This window comes from Andrographis paniculata, unplaced genomic scaffold, assembly GCF_009805555.1.
Source record: "Andrographis paniculata isolate CXL003 unplaced genomic scaffold, ASM980555v1 Contig77END, whole genome shotgun sequence".
In the NCBI taxonomy this organism is placed as follows: domain Eukaryota; kingdom Viridiplantae; phylum Streptophyta; class Magnoliopsida; order Lamiales; family Acanthaceae; genus Andrographis; species Andrographis paniculata.
Window position 1 is genome coordinate 3,910,541 of NW_026137614.1, and position 17,213 is coordinate 3,927,753.

At 32.1% G+C, this 17,213-nt stretch overlaps 1 protein-coding gene across 5 annotated transcripts; it reads right to left on the bottom strand.

Moving 5' to 3' along the window:
* Positions 1-780: 780 nt before the first annotated feature.
* LOC127239219 (E3 SUMO-protein ligase SIZ1-like) lies at positions 781-15,559 on the bottom strand. Of its 5 annotated transcripts, none has more exons than XM_051257266.1 (18): positions 15,395-15,559; positions 15,065-15,198; positions 11,008-11,088; positions 10,528-10,570; positions 9,877-9,943; positions 9,411-9,570; positions 9,073-9,206; positions 7,932-8,000; positions 6,387-6,474; positions 6,215-6,290; positions 5,320-5,393; positions 4,677-4,784; positions 3,790-3,951; positions 3,043-3,147; positions 2,708-2,788; positions 1,402-2,626; positions 1,207-1,245; positions 781-1,078 (listed from the first exon to the last, which is right to left on the bottom strand). In XM_051257266.1, the coding sequence occupies exons 2-18, from the start codon at positions 15,095-15,097 to the stop codon at positions 1,068-1,070; spliced, it is 2,556 nt and encodes an 851-aa protein (XP_051113223.1). In that variant the 5' UTR covers positions 15,098-15,198; positions 15,395-15,559; the 3' UTR covers positions 781-1,067. The 5 variants fall into 5 exon arrangements, with proteins under 5 accessions (XP_051113223.1, XP_051113222.1, XP_051113220.1 ...); XM_051257265.1 differs by having other exon boundaries at positions 781-1,107; positions 15,395-15,558; XM_051257263.1 differs by having other exon boundaries at positions 781-1,245; positions 15,395-15,558.
* Positions 15,560-17,213: the final 1,654 nt, after the last annotated feature.

The window sequence follows — 17,213 nt, forward strand, 5'->3', positions numbered from 1 at the left end:
TTAACAAGCGAACACAAATACTTAAAATTTTATTCGGTTCAATAGGAGTGTGTATCGAAATTAATTTGAATTATGATGCTTTACATTTATTAATTTATTTAAAATGTTATAGTAATGTAATTAAATATAAATAATATATTTATATAACATTACAATGTATCTTTTCAAAATAAAACTACTCCAATGCAGAATTATTAGTATGTCAAATAAAAATAATACTACTTGAGAGTCTTTAATTATGATAAACAGATACTATAATTTTTTTATTTTTTTTTTGACGTTTGATAAAAAAAAAAAAATAAAAAAACTAAAAAATAAAGTATATGTATATAATATTAAATATAATAATTATTTGGATTCAACGTCGGTAATTATTAATTTTGAAAATATTGAATCTAAAATATTGTCTAAATTAGCAAATTCTAATTTTCAAATTTATCAAATTCAAAAGAGCCTTTCATGTATCATAAACTTCCTCCTGCTTACAATTATGTGCTCAAAGATTTGAACACAAAATTTTAATAAAAATAAATAATAATTATTACTTTTCTATCTCTTAAGAATAAAAGAATAAAAAAAATAATATACTTTTTAATTAAAACCGAAAAAAAAAAAACATTCTTTTTATGACAATCCAAAAAAAAAATAAACATATATCTGAATGACGAAGAAAATAGCACATATATATATATATATATATATATATAATTACTCTCAAGAAAGATGTTTCAACACCAACCAACCAACCAACCATTCTATATAGCCCCTTCTTCCTTCACAAACTTTAAAACAAAGAAAGTATATATCTTTTTTCTGCGTTTATCAGTTTTGAATTAAGAATTCGCTACCAATAATACTTTTTTTCTATATCTGAACTTTCAAAAAAATAAAAATAAAAAAGAATGCCCCACCAGTTTGGAAAGGCAAAAAACACCTCATGACACATACCCTGACCAGCTCTCCAAAAAACAATAATGATACATCGAAATTGAGAGTATATACTATAATCAATCATAATTTACCCGGAGATCGATTGGATGCTTCTATCTCTCTATAGCTTGCTTCCATTATTTGTATACTGCATGCCCAAACAGCTTCACTCAGTGTCTGAATCAATAGACAAGTATAATTTTTGTTTTACTGGCCGCCCTTTGCGAGCAAATGAAAATGGACTATCTGATGATGATCTTTCCTTACGTATCTTACCAGACCTATTCTCCTTCGTTCCCTGCCGAGACAACGATGCTGCAAAATGGAAACCAAACTCTTTTCCTTTTAATTACATATACAAGAAACACGGCAAATATATATATATATATATCTATCTATCTATCTGATCGTGTCAAAGAGGCCAAAATAAAAATGGAAGAATCTTGCACATAAATAGATTGAATTAGCAACCTGTAAGATCATCATCGAATGAGCCCAACGCACCACCATCCCTCGATTGCAAGTGCTGTCTTGAGTCCAACCCGTTCGGTGCCATAGTTTCACCTTGACCGGATCCAACACCGTCGCCAAGCCTGAGAGAAATCCAATCGTCTCTACCACCAATGCCATTCGAGACTACTTCCGGATGGTCTCTCGTATTAGATTGGGCGGCTGAGGCGTCGAATGGTCTGGTGGGAAGAAATATTTTAAGTGCAGGATCTTGCCCATTAAAGGCCAGTGGGTTGTCTACCAAGCCATCATTCATATCGGAATGAGATTGTTGAGCAGGAGGCTCAGGAACAAGTGCTGCTGACCCCATAGCCATCTCTGCAGTCATTGTGTAGCCATTGATGGATGATGAGTTTAGAGGGCCATGCTGCATGTCAACAAGGGCATCGGCAACATCCACATCTGAACCGAATAGCTGAAAACTCGGACCTCCCTGGCTACCAGATGGCAATGACCACATGTTAATCCCGAGGTCATCATCGTTGGGATTGTAAAGATCAAGGCATGAATTTCCAGCATTACCAAGACCAGGATTTTCATAGAAAGAATCAGGAAGGCCATGCCGTGAATCTGGATGTGGGACTGCAGCATCGATTCCACTGTTCTTGTAAACAGCTCCAGAGGGCAATAGGGGTGGTTCGATTTCATCTTCTGAATCGCTGAGGACAATCAATTCAGCATTCCCAGTCGGAGCTTGTGCTGTCCTGTCACTAAATCCATGAGTAGTATCAATATTCATGGATAACGACTCGTACTCAACACCATTAACTGCAGAATAATCGAGATTCCCTCCCCCATCCTGGTTAACACTGCCATCCTCCCAATCTCTGCCACTCCCGGTGGCACTGCTGCTCATAGGAATTATATGGCCATTATTCTGATCAAATCTATTTGCAGAAGGAATACCCTGAAGCCCATAAGGTTTGTTAATTTCCCAGAAACCATCTTGGTTCTTTTTCATTCCTAATCTAAGACCAGCATGATTATCAGAACCCAATTCCTGCTTAACAGGTTGAAGGTCTATTTTCGGTTTTGATTCTGCTTCCACCTGAGGACAGATGGTTCCATCAGGTAGATGCCACAGCCCAAGCTCCCCGAGACTCTTGCGATCGCCCTCTGCCTTGGCACGCCAGGAGCCATCAGGCTTCACATCAATCTCTGTCACATCTTCCTCACAATGTTGAAACTGTAATTGAGGTATCATAACGAATGATGAATATCTAGGAAAAAGAAACAACTTGACCACAAAATATGGTTCCGACTATACCTTAGATATGATTCGATTAAAATAAGGATCTATGATGATTTTCTCCAATGAATAGTTCGTCAAACAAATCGGGCATTGCCACTGCATCCGCAAATTTAAATGAAAACCATAAATAGAGAAGTTAGGTGAGATAAAAGGATAATAAAAGTTTATTTCAACAAGAAAAGCAATTCTGCCCAAAATAAAATAAAAATAAATTTTAAATTTAAATTTAAGCAAATAGAGAGAAGAAGTAAAGCAAGATATAAGCAAGCACACATTTATGCAGGTCAGAAGTATGAACACTAAAAAATTAAAGCAAAATATGACAAACAGATGATCTCATAAACACTTGCCTTTCTAGATCGTTGGTTCATTTCAACAAAAACCTCAAGATCAAAACAACCCATGTGTGCACAAGGGCTAAATCTTCCGGCCACCTTCATCCTTAAACCACTCATCTGAAGCACACAAGAAAGAGATACATGTATCAGTTTCAAGGGATGTACAACAATAAGCACTTGTAAGAAAGCTAATTATAGAATATTCTCATGTTAAAGAAACATTTTCTCTTAATCCATTTCAATTATCAAGATATACCAAAGAATGAAACCCAAAAACTTTCATATAGATGAACAAATAGCCATTTGTCCCAACAGAATAGCTCATCAACCTTAACCATTGTCCACAATATAGTAAAGTACATTTACAGCCAAAAATTTCTGTGATAATAATAGGCAATCGGTCATTAAAGCAAGTATAAAGCAGTTTCGGTAAACGTCAGAAGGAAGAGATACTAAAGATAGCGCGCATACCTTAACCAAAATTGTGACATTATAACAGACTTGGGTTAAATACAGATACAGCAGGCCCTTAAAAAGAGCCAGAAAATGGTCTTATACAAGATTACAGGCATTATACTTCGAAAAAACAAGTTCAAGTCACTGTTTACTCTAGTAAAAAGGATTGAAACTTCATAAACAATTGTCTATTACAAGCATACAAAAATGTTTCCCATAAAGTACATCATATCAGAACAAAAATCTATTGCATTTTGTGTAACTACACAATTATAAAAATATGCAAATGTCAAAACTCCTTACAGGGCAACGTAGAGACACCGAAATGCAGTCTGCAACAACTTCAATATCACTATCACTGTCAGCATTTTCTGTTGTATTTCCACCACCAACACATCTGCGAACACGAGCCAGTGCTTCCTCGAAACGTTCTCCTTCACCCTCTTTCGGAATCATGTTTAGAACCTAATAGAAAATATCCCCAAGTAAAACAATCTCTGTCAAACATGAGCAAAAGCAAAAAGTCTGAAACTTTCAAGAAATACAGATCACACAGTTAGGGCAGTAAAGTTCAATCATCCGATCCATTAAGATGTAAAAGCCAAGGGCAAAAATGACACAAGCCAACTGCAGCTATGCAAGCTGTCCATAATCTATAATAGAAAAATTGGAAAGGGGAAAGACAGCCCAAGATAATTATGGTCTAAAGCTCAAACATACACATATGGAGATAATTCCCCTCCCTAAAAATGATATATTGACAAGAAAAGGGAAATAGAAACGGTGGCTTGTAAAACTAGTTGCCGAAAGTATGATGAGTTTACTGGCAGTCAAACAGGAAAAATATATAAATTGACTGCAGCATATGGTTTGTTCACTTTGTGTTTTTGAATAGATGTCATTTATATGTTAGGTATTGGGAATTGTATTGGTAAAATAAAAAATAATATTGTGTTGAATTGTTTCTTTTTGACTAGATAATATATATTTATTATATATATTGTATTAATATGTACATATATTGTATTTTTTTGATCCACCCAAAAACACTAAGTAAACAAACCCATAGGATCTCAAGTAAAACAGGCATGGATTACTTGCACATTACATGAAAATGCATGAACAATAAGAAGAATATAATACACCAAAATATGAAGAAACAAATATGAAATTCCTGGAGAACAATAGACCTGGTGCAGACTGCGCTTCTTGACAAGTCTAACTCCCACACAGAATATGCGAGCATCTACTCCTGCCAAATATATCTTATTTATTCCATCTCTGGTGCATGGTGTAATCTGACAAAGAAACAAGTCCAATAAGAAGAAAAAATATCAATAATTAAGTGGTCACAACACCACTCAAATAGTACTTCTACTGATGACCCCCTTCTTCCCTTTCCCAAACAGTACATCAAAGTATACAAGAGAGGCATTAAGGGATGCAAAATAAATAAATAATACGAAATAAATATTGAAGATAAGAATAATTTTAATCTGGTGTTTTGATTTTCAGATGGGACAAGGATAAAATAAATTAATCGATATCAGATTGTTGATCGTGTATCTTACATGTCTATGCTCAGTGAATAGTGAACGCCAAAGAATAACAGAGCATTTATCCTTTTATTTCGATGTTGATTGAGAATATACTGGATATTAGGAATATATAGCTTACCCATGAAACAAGAGGTTTGTATGCACCAAAAACAAAATCAACAAAATATTTTATAACTACCATCTCTAATTAGAGATCAATATCACACTGACATGACCAGGCTCTCTTAGTTGGCAAAAAACTAAAAAGGTGTTTATTCAAGAAGTGACAACTCACAATAGGTCCATCATCTCGACCATGTGTCCCCAGCATCTGAGAACCAGGTCTGTTTATAGCCCTCACTGATACACCTGTTGGATTAGTATTATTAGTTATCTGGAAGTATAAAAGACTTCACAGACATCAAGTATAACAAAAGATACATTTCACATTAAAATCGTAAGGCATATCAACCAAATCCTTTTGACTAACATTTAACAAATATCTTCCAAAAATTCCTAAACAAGCTATGTTTCGACCTCACCAAGGAAAATTTAGGCTCTATTTATTTATGTTGTCAACTTTGTTTACATACTATTAATCAAAATTTCTCTCTAAAAATATTATATTCAAATCCTAAGTTTCATCTAAATTATTACATTAAAAACTCTTTCTCTATGCAAAACATTACATCCAACACCTATTTACATCGCATCAAAACCCTGTTGTCTATTAAACTTTTTACTATTCCCAAAATAACTCAAAACTCCAAAACCTTCCAAAACATCATATCAAAACACACCCTTAACACTTGCACAATAGTACTTTATTGCAGTAACTTTACAAACATTCATCTCCTTGTGACAACCAAGATGGAAAATAACAACAGGAAAAAACTAATAGTCAAGAGTGAAAGGTATCCACAAGTTATTAAACCAGGAAAAGTAATACTTCCTCCGTCCACCTTAAAGGTTTACATTTACTTTTTGCGTGTTGCTCTTTAAATATTAATTATTATATCAAAACATAGTATAAATTCAGTAAACAAGACAAAAATACTTCTATTAATGTCTTATAATACAAATATAATGATATTTGTATACAAACTTATACAAATACAATGATATTTTTAATGTTAAGTGCAATGACGCAAAAGGTAACTGTAAACTTTCAAAGTGGACGGAGGGAGTACCATTTATCTGTAGCTCTGTATATTGCGGCCACTGCATCCTAAACGTAACCTTGTCATTAAGAAGCATGCACCATGCCTGATAATAAATTCCATCGCCATCGTAAGTATCACAAGCAATCTGCATATTCTAAACATAGAGATGTATGTTGCTATACACGGCATCCTGACCAACCTGAACATCATATTCTTGCTTTGACAACAAGTCCCTATCCGCCCTTGTGAGTTGAAATGTTTTCTCAATGCTTTGATTAGGATTTGAACTAAGAAGGACAAAATAAAATGAGAATCAGATGCATATATATAGGACAAGCAGGAAGTATGCTGGAGTGTTAAAAGGAACACCACTTTGAGGGAAGAAAAGGTTTCTGACTAGAAGATATTTCTGGGAAAAAGGAACAATTCTATGAAAGTGAAAAAAATAAAAGATGTAATACTAATTTGAAAATGATCCATAACACTCACAACATTGCATCATTTTCACATTCTATTATAGTTATGGCTATCCACAAGTTTGGACCGTATTTGCCATGAACAGAATATTGTAAATTGAAAAAAATAAATAAAATTGAGATTGAAATTTTTTTAAATAAAATAAAGATCAGATAATTTACATGGTATGCGAATATATTGGAATAATTTGAAAAACTTTTGGATCAGTGGTTACAATTGTAAACAGCAATTAGCGAAAAAGTCACTAAAACTGCCAAAAAAAAATCAATGGCAAAAGGAAAAAAGGATAAGAAATATCCTAAATAATCAATGGCAAAAAAGTAAAAATCAACTGTTGCTTTCATAATCATAACAGTTGCAAGGAACTCTCGACAGATTGATATAAATGACCCCCTCTCCCCAAATATTCAGGCCCCACAACAAACTGGCTTGAACACAACAACGAGGGCAGATTGTCTTTTTGCTAAAAAAGGAACTGACAGTGTCTTTTTACAGTAAATATGGCTAATGTTCAAATTTATCATGTAAATAGCTCATAAAAATCCTAGTTGTCAATCTCGAATAGCGTTACATATCGGTCAACTTCTAAAATGCTATACCGGAATAGCAAATAGCAGGATGACCACTATTTACAAGTTTAAGAATATACGTATGAAAGTTATTGTATATACAAATTTACAATAAAAATAAATAAGAAAAATTTATAGACTAATCTTATAGTTATAATTCAAACCAATAAAATTGCAAAAGATATCTTATAGCTCATAGATAAGACAAAAACAATAAGATCACAACTAATTTGATAAATAGATAATCTAAGTTAATCAGATTCTAAATCTATTAATATTCTTAATATTCTTCTCCTTTTTCGTTATTTTCATTCATTTTTTCATTGTATTTTCGTCAAATTATATAATGTCCTTTTCCTTTCTATAGCTAGAAGTAGATATAATATAATGTAATATAATAGTATAAATATATTTACCAAATAAGAAATATAATATTATATTGTAATATTAAATTATCTAAATCTATTTATAACAAAAAGTATAATATATTAACACTATACAATGCTCCACACAGCTACAAGCCTCTACGCCATTATTGAGTAAAAGCAGAATGGCAGAGCAGTGATAGCGGCAGACTGTCGCTTCGCTACACTACACCACTATCAACGCGCTATTGACAACTATGATAAAAATAATTTATTACATCTTGACTCTGTGAGTTACATCGGTGCTACACTACTACTACCATATAGGCTTACCTGTCTGTAGGTACACTTGTGATGTTCAGCTTTACAGGTTGTAGAGGGTGTGCAACGGTGACCCAGAAGCTGCATTTAAAAATAAATAAATAAATAAACAGTATGAAATCATAGTTAAATCTCCGAAAAGTTTAGATGAAACCAACTGTAGTTGGGGTAAGAATGCAGAAACACCATATTTGCCTTTACCTATGTATCACATACGATGCATAAGAATTATCTAAGCAATTCATCCGTAAAAGGAAAAGACCCCTAAAAGGTTCTGCAATTATATATTCATAAACAGAGAATTAAAAATGCGCTGTTTCTTTAAAGTTGGATCTGGTCTCACACTATTTATTAAAATTTCATCCCCAAACCATCAAATCAAATACCTATTTCTTATTTAACATCACAACAAACATCTATTTATATCACATCAAATAGTCTTTTAATTCAAATATTTACTATTTTCAAACCTAAAACCCAAATCCAAACATTAAAGGAACACACCCTTTTCTTATATGAAACTCTATCCAAATAACAAATCAATAATGTAACATGGGAGCTCCAATATTAACAAACAATTATGTATTATTTTGGCAACCTTAATCCTACAAACTCAACCATCTTAAATTTGTCTTAACCAAAACAATGACCAGTCATATATGGAAGTTAAACACGATACATTATTCTGCTTGAGTTACTGTAAGTTACATGAAATTTTTCAAATAAATAGTTAAATGATATCAATTAGATCACATTCCATGTAGTTGTCTAGTAACACCAAGATTCACTAAATTCCTTGCATGATAGTGAATTGTAAAATTTTTCAGTTCTTGTCCTGAGCACACCTTAACTAAAAACTAATCAAGAATTCCCCTAGTATAAATCAATAAGATTACAGCAGCTCCATACTAAGCCTCAAAAGCACAATGAGTCGTACAAAGATGGTTTTAAAAGGTTAACATCAGACGTCAAAACAGAATTGATTAATTTCTCATGGTACAGATAAACAAACGCCTAATTAATTGACAAGCTTCTACAAGGAAAATAGTTAAGCAATTCATAGAAAAGAATTTGGGGAAACGACAAAGCTGAAGATGTGATGTAAAATCATGATAATAGTGCATATCAAGATACAGTGAGCAAATCTGCTTACGGATCAGCTCGATTTAGTCTACAAATTTCACAGAAGAAAATGTCTGGAGGATTAGGTAGAACGCTCTCCATGGGCTTCTCAGGAATTAATACACATGCCATATGCTGCCAGACATTGCATCTAGGATCCTCACACTGCACAAAGATGCAACTGTTATAAACACTGAAATCAAAATTATGCCACTATAAGATTCTAACTGCAGCATAGTACAGAGATATATATATATATATGAGTGTGTGTGTGTGTGTGTGTTTCTGTGTATGAAAAATGAGACACCAACCCAAGAATTACATGTTTACAGTGCTTGTACTAATGCCAATATGCAAAATGTATAATACCTTAATCATAGAGTCAGTTGCCAGAGAGCTTCCACAAAGGCAACGTATTTTTTCCATCTGATATGAATCTTCCTTATCATCTTTACGTTTGACATCTCTACTCTCGGAAACGGGCAGTGATGCAGTGTCTAAATTAAGAGGCCCATAAGCCTGCATTTTGCTGGAAAATGGAGAATGTATGTAAGATTATATACTAGAAATCAAATATATTCTGCCAATTCCACTTGTAAAATGCCACAAAGATGCAGTCATAACCCTCTCAGGTTTCACAATCCATTACTCCACTTGTCAGAACTTTTGCTTTTCAACTCACATAGTTTCTTTTCTCTCTAATGATTAACAGTTTCTTGCTTTCATTTTAGAATCAACAAGTTAGTAATTCTTTATGTTGGTTATTCATGTCAGAAGGATAAATTAAGAAAAATTGTGTCTTGGCAAAGTTCATGTACCGAGCCAAAAAGAACACCTGTAAGTTTCATTAACCAGCTTAATCACTTCATCCTTTCCAACAGCATTTTTCTTGGCCCATGTTCCTGAGACAATTGAGCGTGATGTTAGATAGTTCTGCACATAGATGCATTAAAACATATCAACCATAATGGGGACCACATGCTTTTAGATGGAATCATTCAGAGAATAGAAACTTCCAAAATAATCTTTTTGTTCTCTCTATTGCCTTTCTGCTATACATGAATATCAAACTTAAAAGGATGTCTTTTTTCACCCATGCGAAGGTGAACAAAGTGTTCTTTCATAGGGTTTGTTTAGTTATGCTTTGGAAGTGCTCCGTGTATTGGATTGTTAGAAATAGTAAAACTTTAAATGAAAATTTTGTGTTGGATGTGTGATGTTTTGAATAGAAAACAAATTTTTGATATAATATATTAAATGAAAATTAAGTGTGGGATGTGATGTTGAAGAGAACATATTTTTGATATAATATATTAAATGAAAAATAAGTGTGGGATGTGATGTTTTTTAGTTAAATTTTTATGAATGGTACGAAAACAAAGTTGAAAACATTCATAAACTGGTTATGGTCACTGTGGTTGTTGGTAAATGTGTTGGTTGAGTGGTGCAAAACAATCAAACACATCCTAAGGTACATTGGCCATACCTTGCTCATCAGAGAGAACAGACACTATCCGATCAACAAGGTCCTGTGCAAAGAAAACCAAACAAATCAAGCATCTTGTTTTAATATGCAACAATACTAAGGTCATGTAATTAAAATGATTCGACAGTTCACTTGATTCGGGTAATTGAAGAAGGACATCCAGTCCACATGAAATATAAATTGCAAATCAATCAAGCCACTAGCATGCTACATCATGGACCAGTGTAATGCCATATATGAACTGCATAATACATGTATTGAAGAACAGGTACTAAGTACTGCAAGCATAACCATTATAATAATAATGTGTCTTGGATCACCAAGGTGTAATTTAAATATTAAATAAATAACAGTCCACTTCAGACCAAAAGGCAATTGAACATTATAAGCTCTTATTCTAAACTTCTTAAACCAGCAAAAGAAACAAAGATGAAGGGGTACAAAGATTCACCAATGGCAACAGTATTCTTGGCATCTAACCTGCTTCTTTCCTTGCTTTGAAAGACCTAGTTGGGTAAGGACATGCTTGAGTTCCTTTATCCGAAAATATGCTAATTTGTCCTGCAAGGAATCAAGTACAGTTCAGAGATTCCCACAAAAAAAACAAAAAGCCAACTTGACATCTCATTCAAGTATAATAATTAGTTTGTATCCAAATAAGTGAAAAGCACGTCTATAAAGCACATATAGAATGTGCGTGTGTGTTTGTATTCCTGCAGTGTCATATAATAACAACCACAGTATATGATTTATTTATGTTTCAAACAAAGGACAAGAGGGATGAACAGTGAAAAATATCTGAAATCATAATTTTTTGACTTCTATGTTTATAAGGATCCAATAGGCACATAACTATATACCATTGAGCATCATCCGCAATGAGGCAAAAGTAAAAGCATGTATGTGTGAACACACAGAATCTGTCTCCACCGTTTCTTCACTGTCAAAGCAATGTGCAGACACTTCCATTAATGCTACATTTCATAGTTCAGAACTACAAATGCTCCATAGATACAATCATTTTCATTATTAGACTGCAAATCTGAACAATTTATTATCAAAGGACGGGCATCAAGACAAAAGTTCATTCAATTGATTTAGAAGATATATGTAACATGGCCATAATGCCAGAATAAAATCAATTAGTCATCACAGCCCCATTTTGGGGGTCCCAGGAAGAGTGAAATATACTTTCATGCGGCATCCAAATCAAGTAGATCTATCTGAGATTTCCAGCAGAAATAAAAGCAAAAAATAATTAGCAGAATTGCATCTTTCTGGGAGGAAGAGAGCCTCTATAAGGTACATTCTTTCTTTCTTTTTCTTTTTCTTTTTTTTTTTTTTTTTTTGTTTCTTTTTTGACCAATTGTCAATTACAGCACTCCACAAACATGAATTTAAAATCTTCTATTAAGTGAACCTAGATCCTCTAAAGCCACAAAACACCATTTCAAATAAAAATAAATTCTAAAAAGAATAAACACAGAGGTTACTTCATTTTCTTTACTGAAATAACATTTCTGAAGATATATGTCAAGTGAAATCACCCTGGCTTCTAACTCCTGTTTTCAGTTTCAAATATAATCAACACTTTCTCACATCAAACAAAGGAACGGCTTTATGAAACAAATTTATGCTCAAATTACTTTATGACCATAAGTTCAACCATTATCATAGCTGATAGCTCCTACAGTTTTCAGAAGGTGCAAACCACAGATTGTTTCTAGCATAAATGAATGAGAAAATTGATTGGATCGTTGAACTTCATAGGAAGGTAGCACAGGAACAATCGATATCTGGGGCTAAAATACTAGCTTGGTAAACAAACAAGACAACAAGAAATAAGGAGCACTTCGAGAGCAGAAGTAGAAAATTGTTTTGCCTTCAGAAAAAAGAAAGAAGACCAAAAATGAAAGATGAGAAGAGGGCATAGGGTTTCCATTTAGTTGTTCTACTTGTTTTATTTGGATTCCTGAATTAGACTACATTATCTTAACATGTAAATGGAAGTATTAGATCTCATCACAAGACTTAAAATTGAATTACAGTGTCAAACAGTTGTTTTTTGGAATTTGAAAAAAAGGAAGAAGAAGAAGAGCATTCATGGTTGAAAAGAATAAAAGACCCTAACAATAGCAATGCATTTGTTCCAATTGTTTAGTCAATGCTTGCATTCACCTATCAAATGGAAAAAGCTAATTACTAAATTGATGCAATAAACTCAACTCTTCACACATTTCTGTGACTTCAATATCATTATGTGGCATATATTTGCAATGTTCTGTCATGTTTTAAGCAAATTATTAATCTCTTGAAATAATATACCTTGGGTGGAATAGGCATAAATATAAACTTCAGACCTTACAAAAAAATCGCATAATTTAAACAAAAAACACTCAATGGAGAATGGTGTAAAGCATTTTCATCATTCACGCAACAAAATTACAATAATAAATTAGATTCTTTTTAACGTCAAAATATGTTAATGATTCCAAAATTACCTCAACCCATTACACACAACAAGAATATCAGAATATTTTATGTTTCCGATATCATTACATAATTCATAATGTTATATATAAGATTTCAACAATTAAATAAGCAACACCGAAACCCAGAAATTTCAGTCTCATGGAAAAGATGTTGAAATAAAAAAGGAAACATGGAAATAGATACAGAAAAAAAAAAAAAAAAAAAAAAAGAGTAAAGTGTGAACAACGAAACAGAGAGAGACATATGGACAAAAATAATAGAAGAAAAAATAAAAGTGGAATTGTGACAAAGATAAGTCTCATAAAGAATCAATTGTTTTCAATATAAGAAAGATAAAATATTGTTTTCGTTTCTAATAAATCGGTTGTTAGTAAAACTGTGTGTCAGTTTCCTGTGCGCCGCAACAATTGTCATTAACAGTAGTCCATTTGACAAAAACTAGGAACAATTAATTTGTATTTTCCAACTTCAATTTTGCATTATTCATAAAAATAATAAAAAAACAAAAAAACAAAACATTTCATCTAATACTTATTTTTTATTTAAAATATTACATCAAAAAACCTGTACTCCAGTCAAAACATTACATCTAGCACCTATTCATATTTAAAACATCATATCAAACACCTATTTTCTATATCAACTTTTTTTAATATTACCAAAACATCAATATACTTCCAAAAACAACTAAACAAACCCCTAATTAACTACTAATTAGCCTATCTAGCCGAACACCACTGTGGAGTTGTAAATGGCGCACAGCGTGGCGCACGGGATACACTACAACAAATTACAATTTTAAATACATAATGCGCAATCAATATAACACATTTTCAACAAGATATAGTCATTTAAAACTTTGTAAAACATACACTATTTAATATACAAAGGGTTTGCTTACTTGTGTTTTTTAACTTACTTTCAACTATTCAAACTCTCAATTTTCCTCCAAAAACATCAAATCCAACGCCCATTTTCCATTTAAAATATCATATCAACCACAGTTTCACCGCAAAAACAATAAAACAAAAAAAAAACATAAACATTAAAAAAAGGCAAACAAGCCCTAATAGAGTAAAAGAAAATTATTGGCGAAGAAACAGCTTAAAAACTGAAACATCAGCAACAGACTGCCTTGCCTGGCAGAGGATCAGAAGCACTGGGAGAGGGAAGGGAAGTATTGAAGGAAAAACGGAGATTTGAAAAACAATAGGGCAGAGGGCGGCGGCCAGCGGCTATGAGCAGGAGAAACATGGGAAGAATATAAATATACTTTCCATATACAAGCCCTAATCAATTATAGGTAACCCTAATAAATAAATATTAAAAACATATATATTCAAATAGTGCCACGCGCCACGTGACATGAAAATGGCGCCTCGGGCACACATCTGGACATAGCGCACCTAACTATAACAAATGGCATAGAGGCTGCAGCCATGGCGCGCCATTTACAGCTGTGTCGCAGCAGCTTTCTCTCCAAAATTGTAAAGGACACAAATAGTTGAAAGAAGTCACTTTTAGAGACAATAATTCAAAGCTAGCAGGTATAGCTCGTCACTCAACATTATCGGCAAAGCTCATTCACTTGGTTACACCAATTTTAGATTAACTATATACGTTGAAATAAGATAAATAAGACAACATCATCTATTTGCATCCACTAATTATCCGTTGCCAGCTGTCGCAACAAAAACACCGACAGCAACATATCAAAAGAACCAATCAAAGAACACGAATTTCTTCGTCTGCATGGCACAACATGCAGAAACAACTCAAATTACCAGAGTAGGGTAAATTTCACTTGGATGAGATCACAAAATTAATGCATTCACTAAACCTGCAGTTTAGGATTTACAGATTTAGGGCAATTATCATCCTATTCAACATAAGGTAATTCACTACATTAATTACCAGCAAAGTTAACTGTATGCGACTCAGTAAACTAGAGATTTCAATTCAGTACAAACAGATATTAAAAAACCTCAAACAAACATAATCCGCAATGCACAAATTCGTTCTCCATAAACGTATCCAGTCTCACCTTGCAATTAGCCACCCTGTCCATCCTCTCCATCCTCAACCCCTCAAAATGACCGCTCTTTGCCGCAGCAGAATCAGCCAACAATCAATCAGAATTCAGTCAACACCACTCATGCAACCACCCAAAATCAACCACTGATCCAATCAAACAAACAAAAGGCCGACAATCAAAATCACCATCAATGAAGAACTTCAATTCCAATTCAAAAAACAATCAAAAATTCACAAAACCGCACTCCAATGCAAACCATCACAAGAATTTGCATGATAAAAACAAGAGCACACAAGCTAATTCCATAAACAACCAAAAACAAATAAAAAATCCGCCTACCCTTTGAAGCGTCAAACCAATAGAGGGTTTTGCAGCGGCGCAGGACACCAAAGGAAGAAGTCAGGTCGCCCACGGCACCGCCTCGCCGTCTCGCAAGGGTTGATAGAGAGAGAGAATACGTGCTTTCATTTGACCCCCCAACGCCAGCCGGAAGCAAATGCCACCTAATTTTCCGGACGTATCGTCGGTTTGTTCATTCCCGTTAATTGAACGCAGATACATCCGGGTTCGAATCACCTGCTCTCGAGTCCACGCCCGTTACCCTGTGCCCCTCGGGATTATGCTTTAAATATTTTATTATTATTATTATTATTATTATTGCTATGTGTGAAACGGCTTTTCGGCACATGATTTTTGCAACAGTAAATATGTGGTTTTTTTGCAGAAGTTAAAGAGTTTGTTTTTCTAATAAATTTTTGGTTAAATTGTACCAAATATTTTATAAAATTGCACGAAAATTCTTGTACTTTCAAAATCTCATCAAATTTTTTTTGTGGTTTTATAAGCTCAGTTTTTATTTAATATTGTTTGATGTACATCCGTTCAAACTGTGATTAAATTTTAAAATCTTCATTTTTAAATCTTTGAAATTACAAAAAAACACTTATTATTTTTATTATTTAACCTAGAGAAATAGTAAATATAGTCAGAAATAGTTATTTTTTCTTCTGATTTTAAAATTTACTTTTTTAATATTTTTTATGCTAAATATAAGATTTGAATATATTTATAATTTTAAGAGTTTAGAAATTAGTATTATAATATTCATTCGCATATGTAGGTCACGCATCACAAAAAAGGACGGCCGATGGATTAGACGCAAAGTTTATGAAACCACACGAGAGAGTTTGACATAATTTTAAAAGTACATACGATTTTATTCAATTTTATGAAACTATAAGTGAATTTTATACAATTTAGCCTAACTTTTTTTCATTCTTAATATATAATGTATATTTTATTATTTTATAAAAATTATATAAATAATATAAAATTAATATTTAATATAAAATTTTATTTTTTATATTTTATATAAAAAATATATATTTCAAATTAAAATATAAAATAAATAAACCCAAAATATGTAAACAGACTTTCGTTTGATTTGTTATACTCCCTACAAATAGAGGTTTCCTAAATTTTGAAATTTTAAAATTTTTAAAAATATAAAACTAATCAAAAAAAAATATTATATTTAATAATGTTACGATCATTCCCGAATTTGATAAGATTTTATGGGATCAATTTTAAAATTCCAATAAATTTATATTTGATTACAAAATAAATAATAAAATTCAAAATACTCAAAAATTTTAAAATTTTGCAATTAGAGGATTTTATAATAATTTGCATTCCAACATTTATCTTTATGCTCTCCCATCCAACAAAAAAAAAAAAAAAACTCTAGTTCTTTTATTAATATTATATATCTTTATATTTTATTTATTTTATAAAAATATAATATTTTATTTGAACATACTAATAAAAATTTGTATATTTATTTATAATTATCAATTTTATTTATATTGAATTATATTACTAACGATGTTTTAAATAAGTTAATAATTTTAATTATTTGATTGGTGTGTTAGTTTTATATTTTTAATTTAAAATATTTTTTCTATTAAGTACTGTATGTCTGGAGTATAAAACTAATATTTTATATTGAATTGTTAGTATATAAATTATATTATATATTTTATATGAATCTGTATATATTATATATTTTAGAATTAATTAAAAACCGTTGTAATAATTTTCTATTAGAATACACCTAATTTGATAAAAAAATATATATAAATAAATTTTTTAAAAAAAT

Excerpts from the sequence above, each read along its gene's own strand:
- LOC127239219 (XM_051257263.1), bottom strand. The coding sequence starts at position 15,097 with ATGGAGAGGATGGACAGGGTGGCTAATTGCAAG. Across the intron at positions 9,571-9,876 it reads CTGGTTAATGAAACTTACAG|CAAAATGCAGGCTTATGGGC; the intron begins GTGTTCTTTTTG and ends TCCATTTTCCAG. Across the intron at positions 6,475-7,931 it reads ACAAGTGTACCTACAGACAG|TTCAAATCCTAATCAAAGCA; the intron begins GTAAGCCTATAT and ends TGTCCTTCTTAG.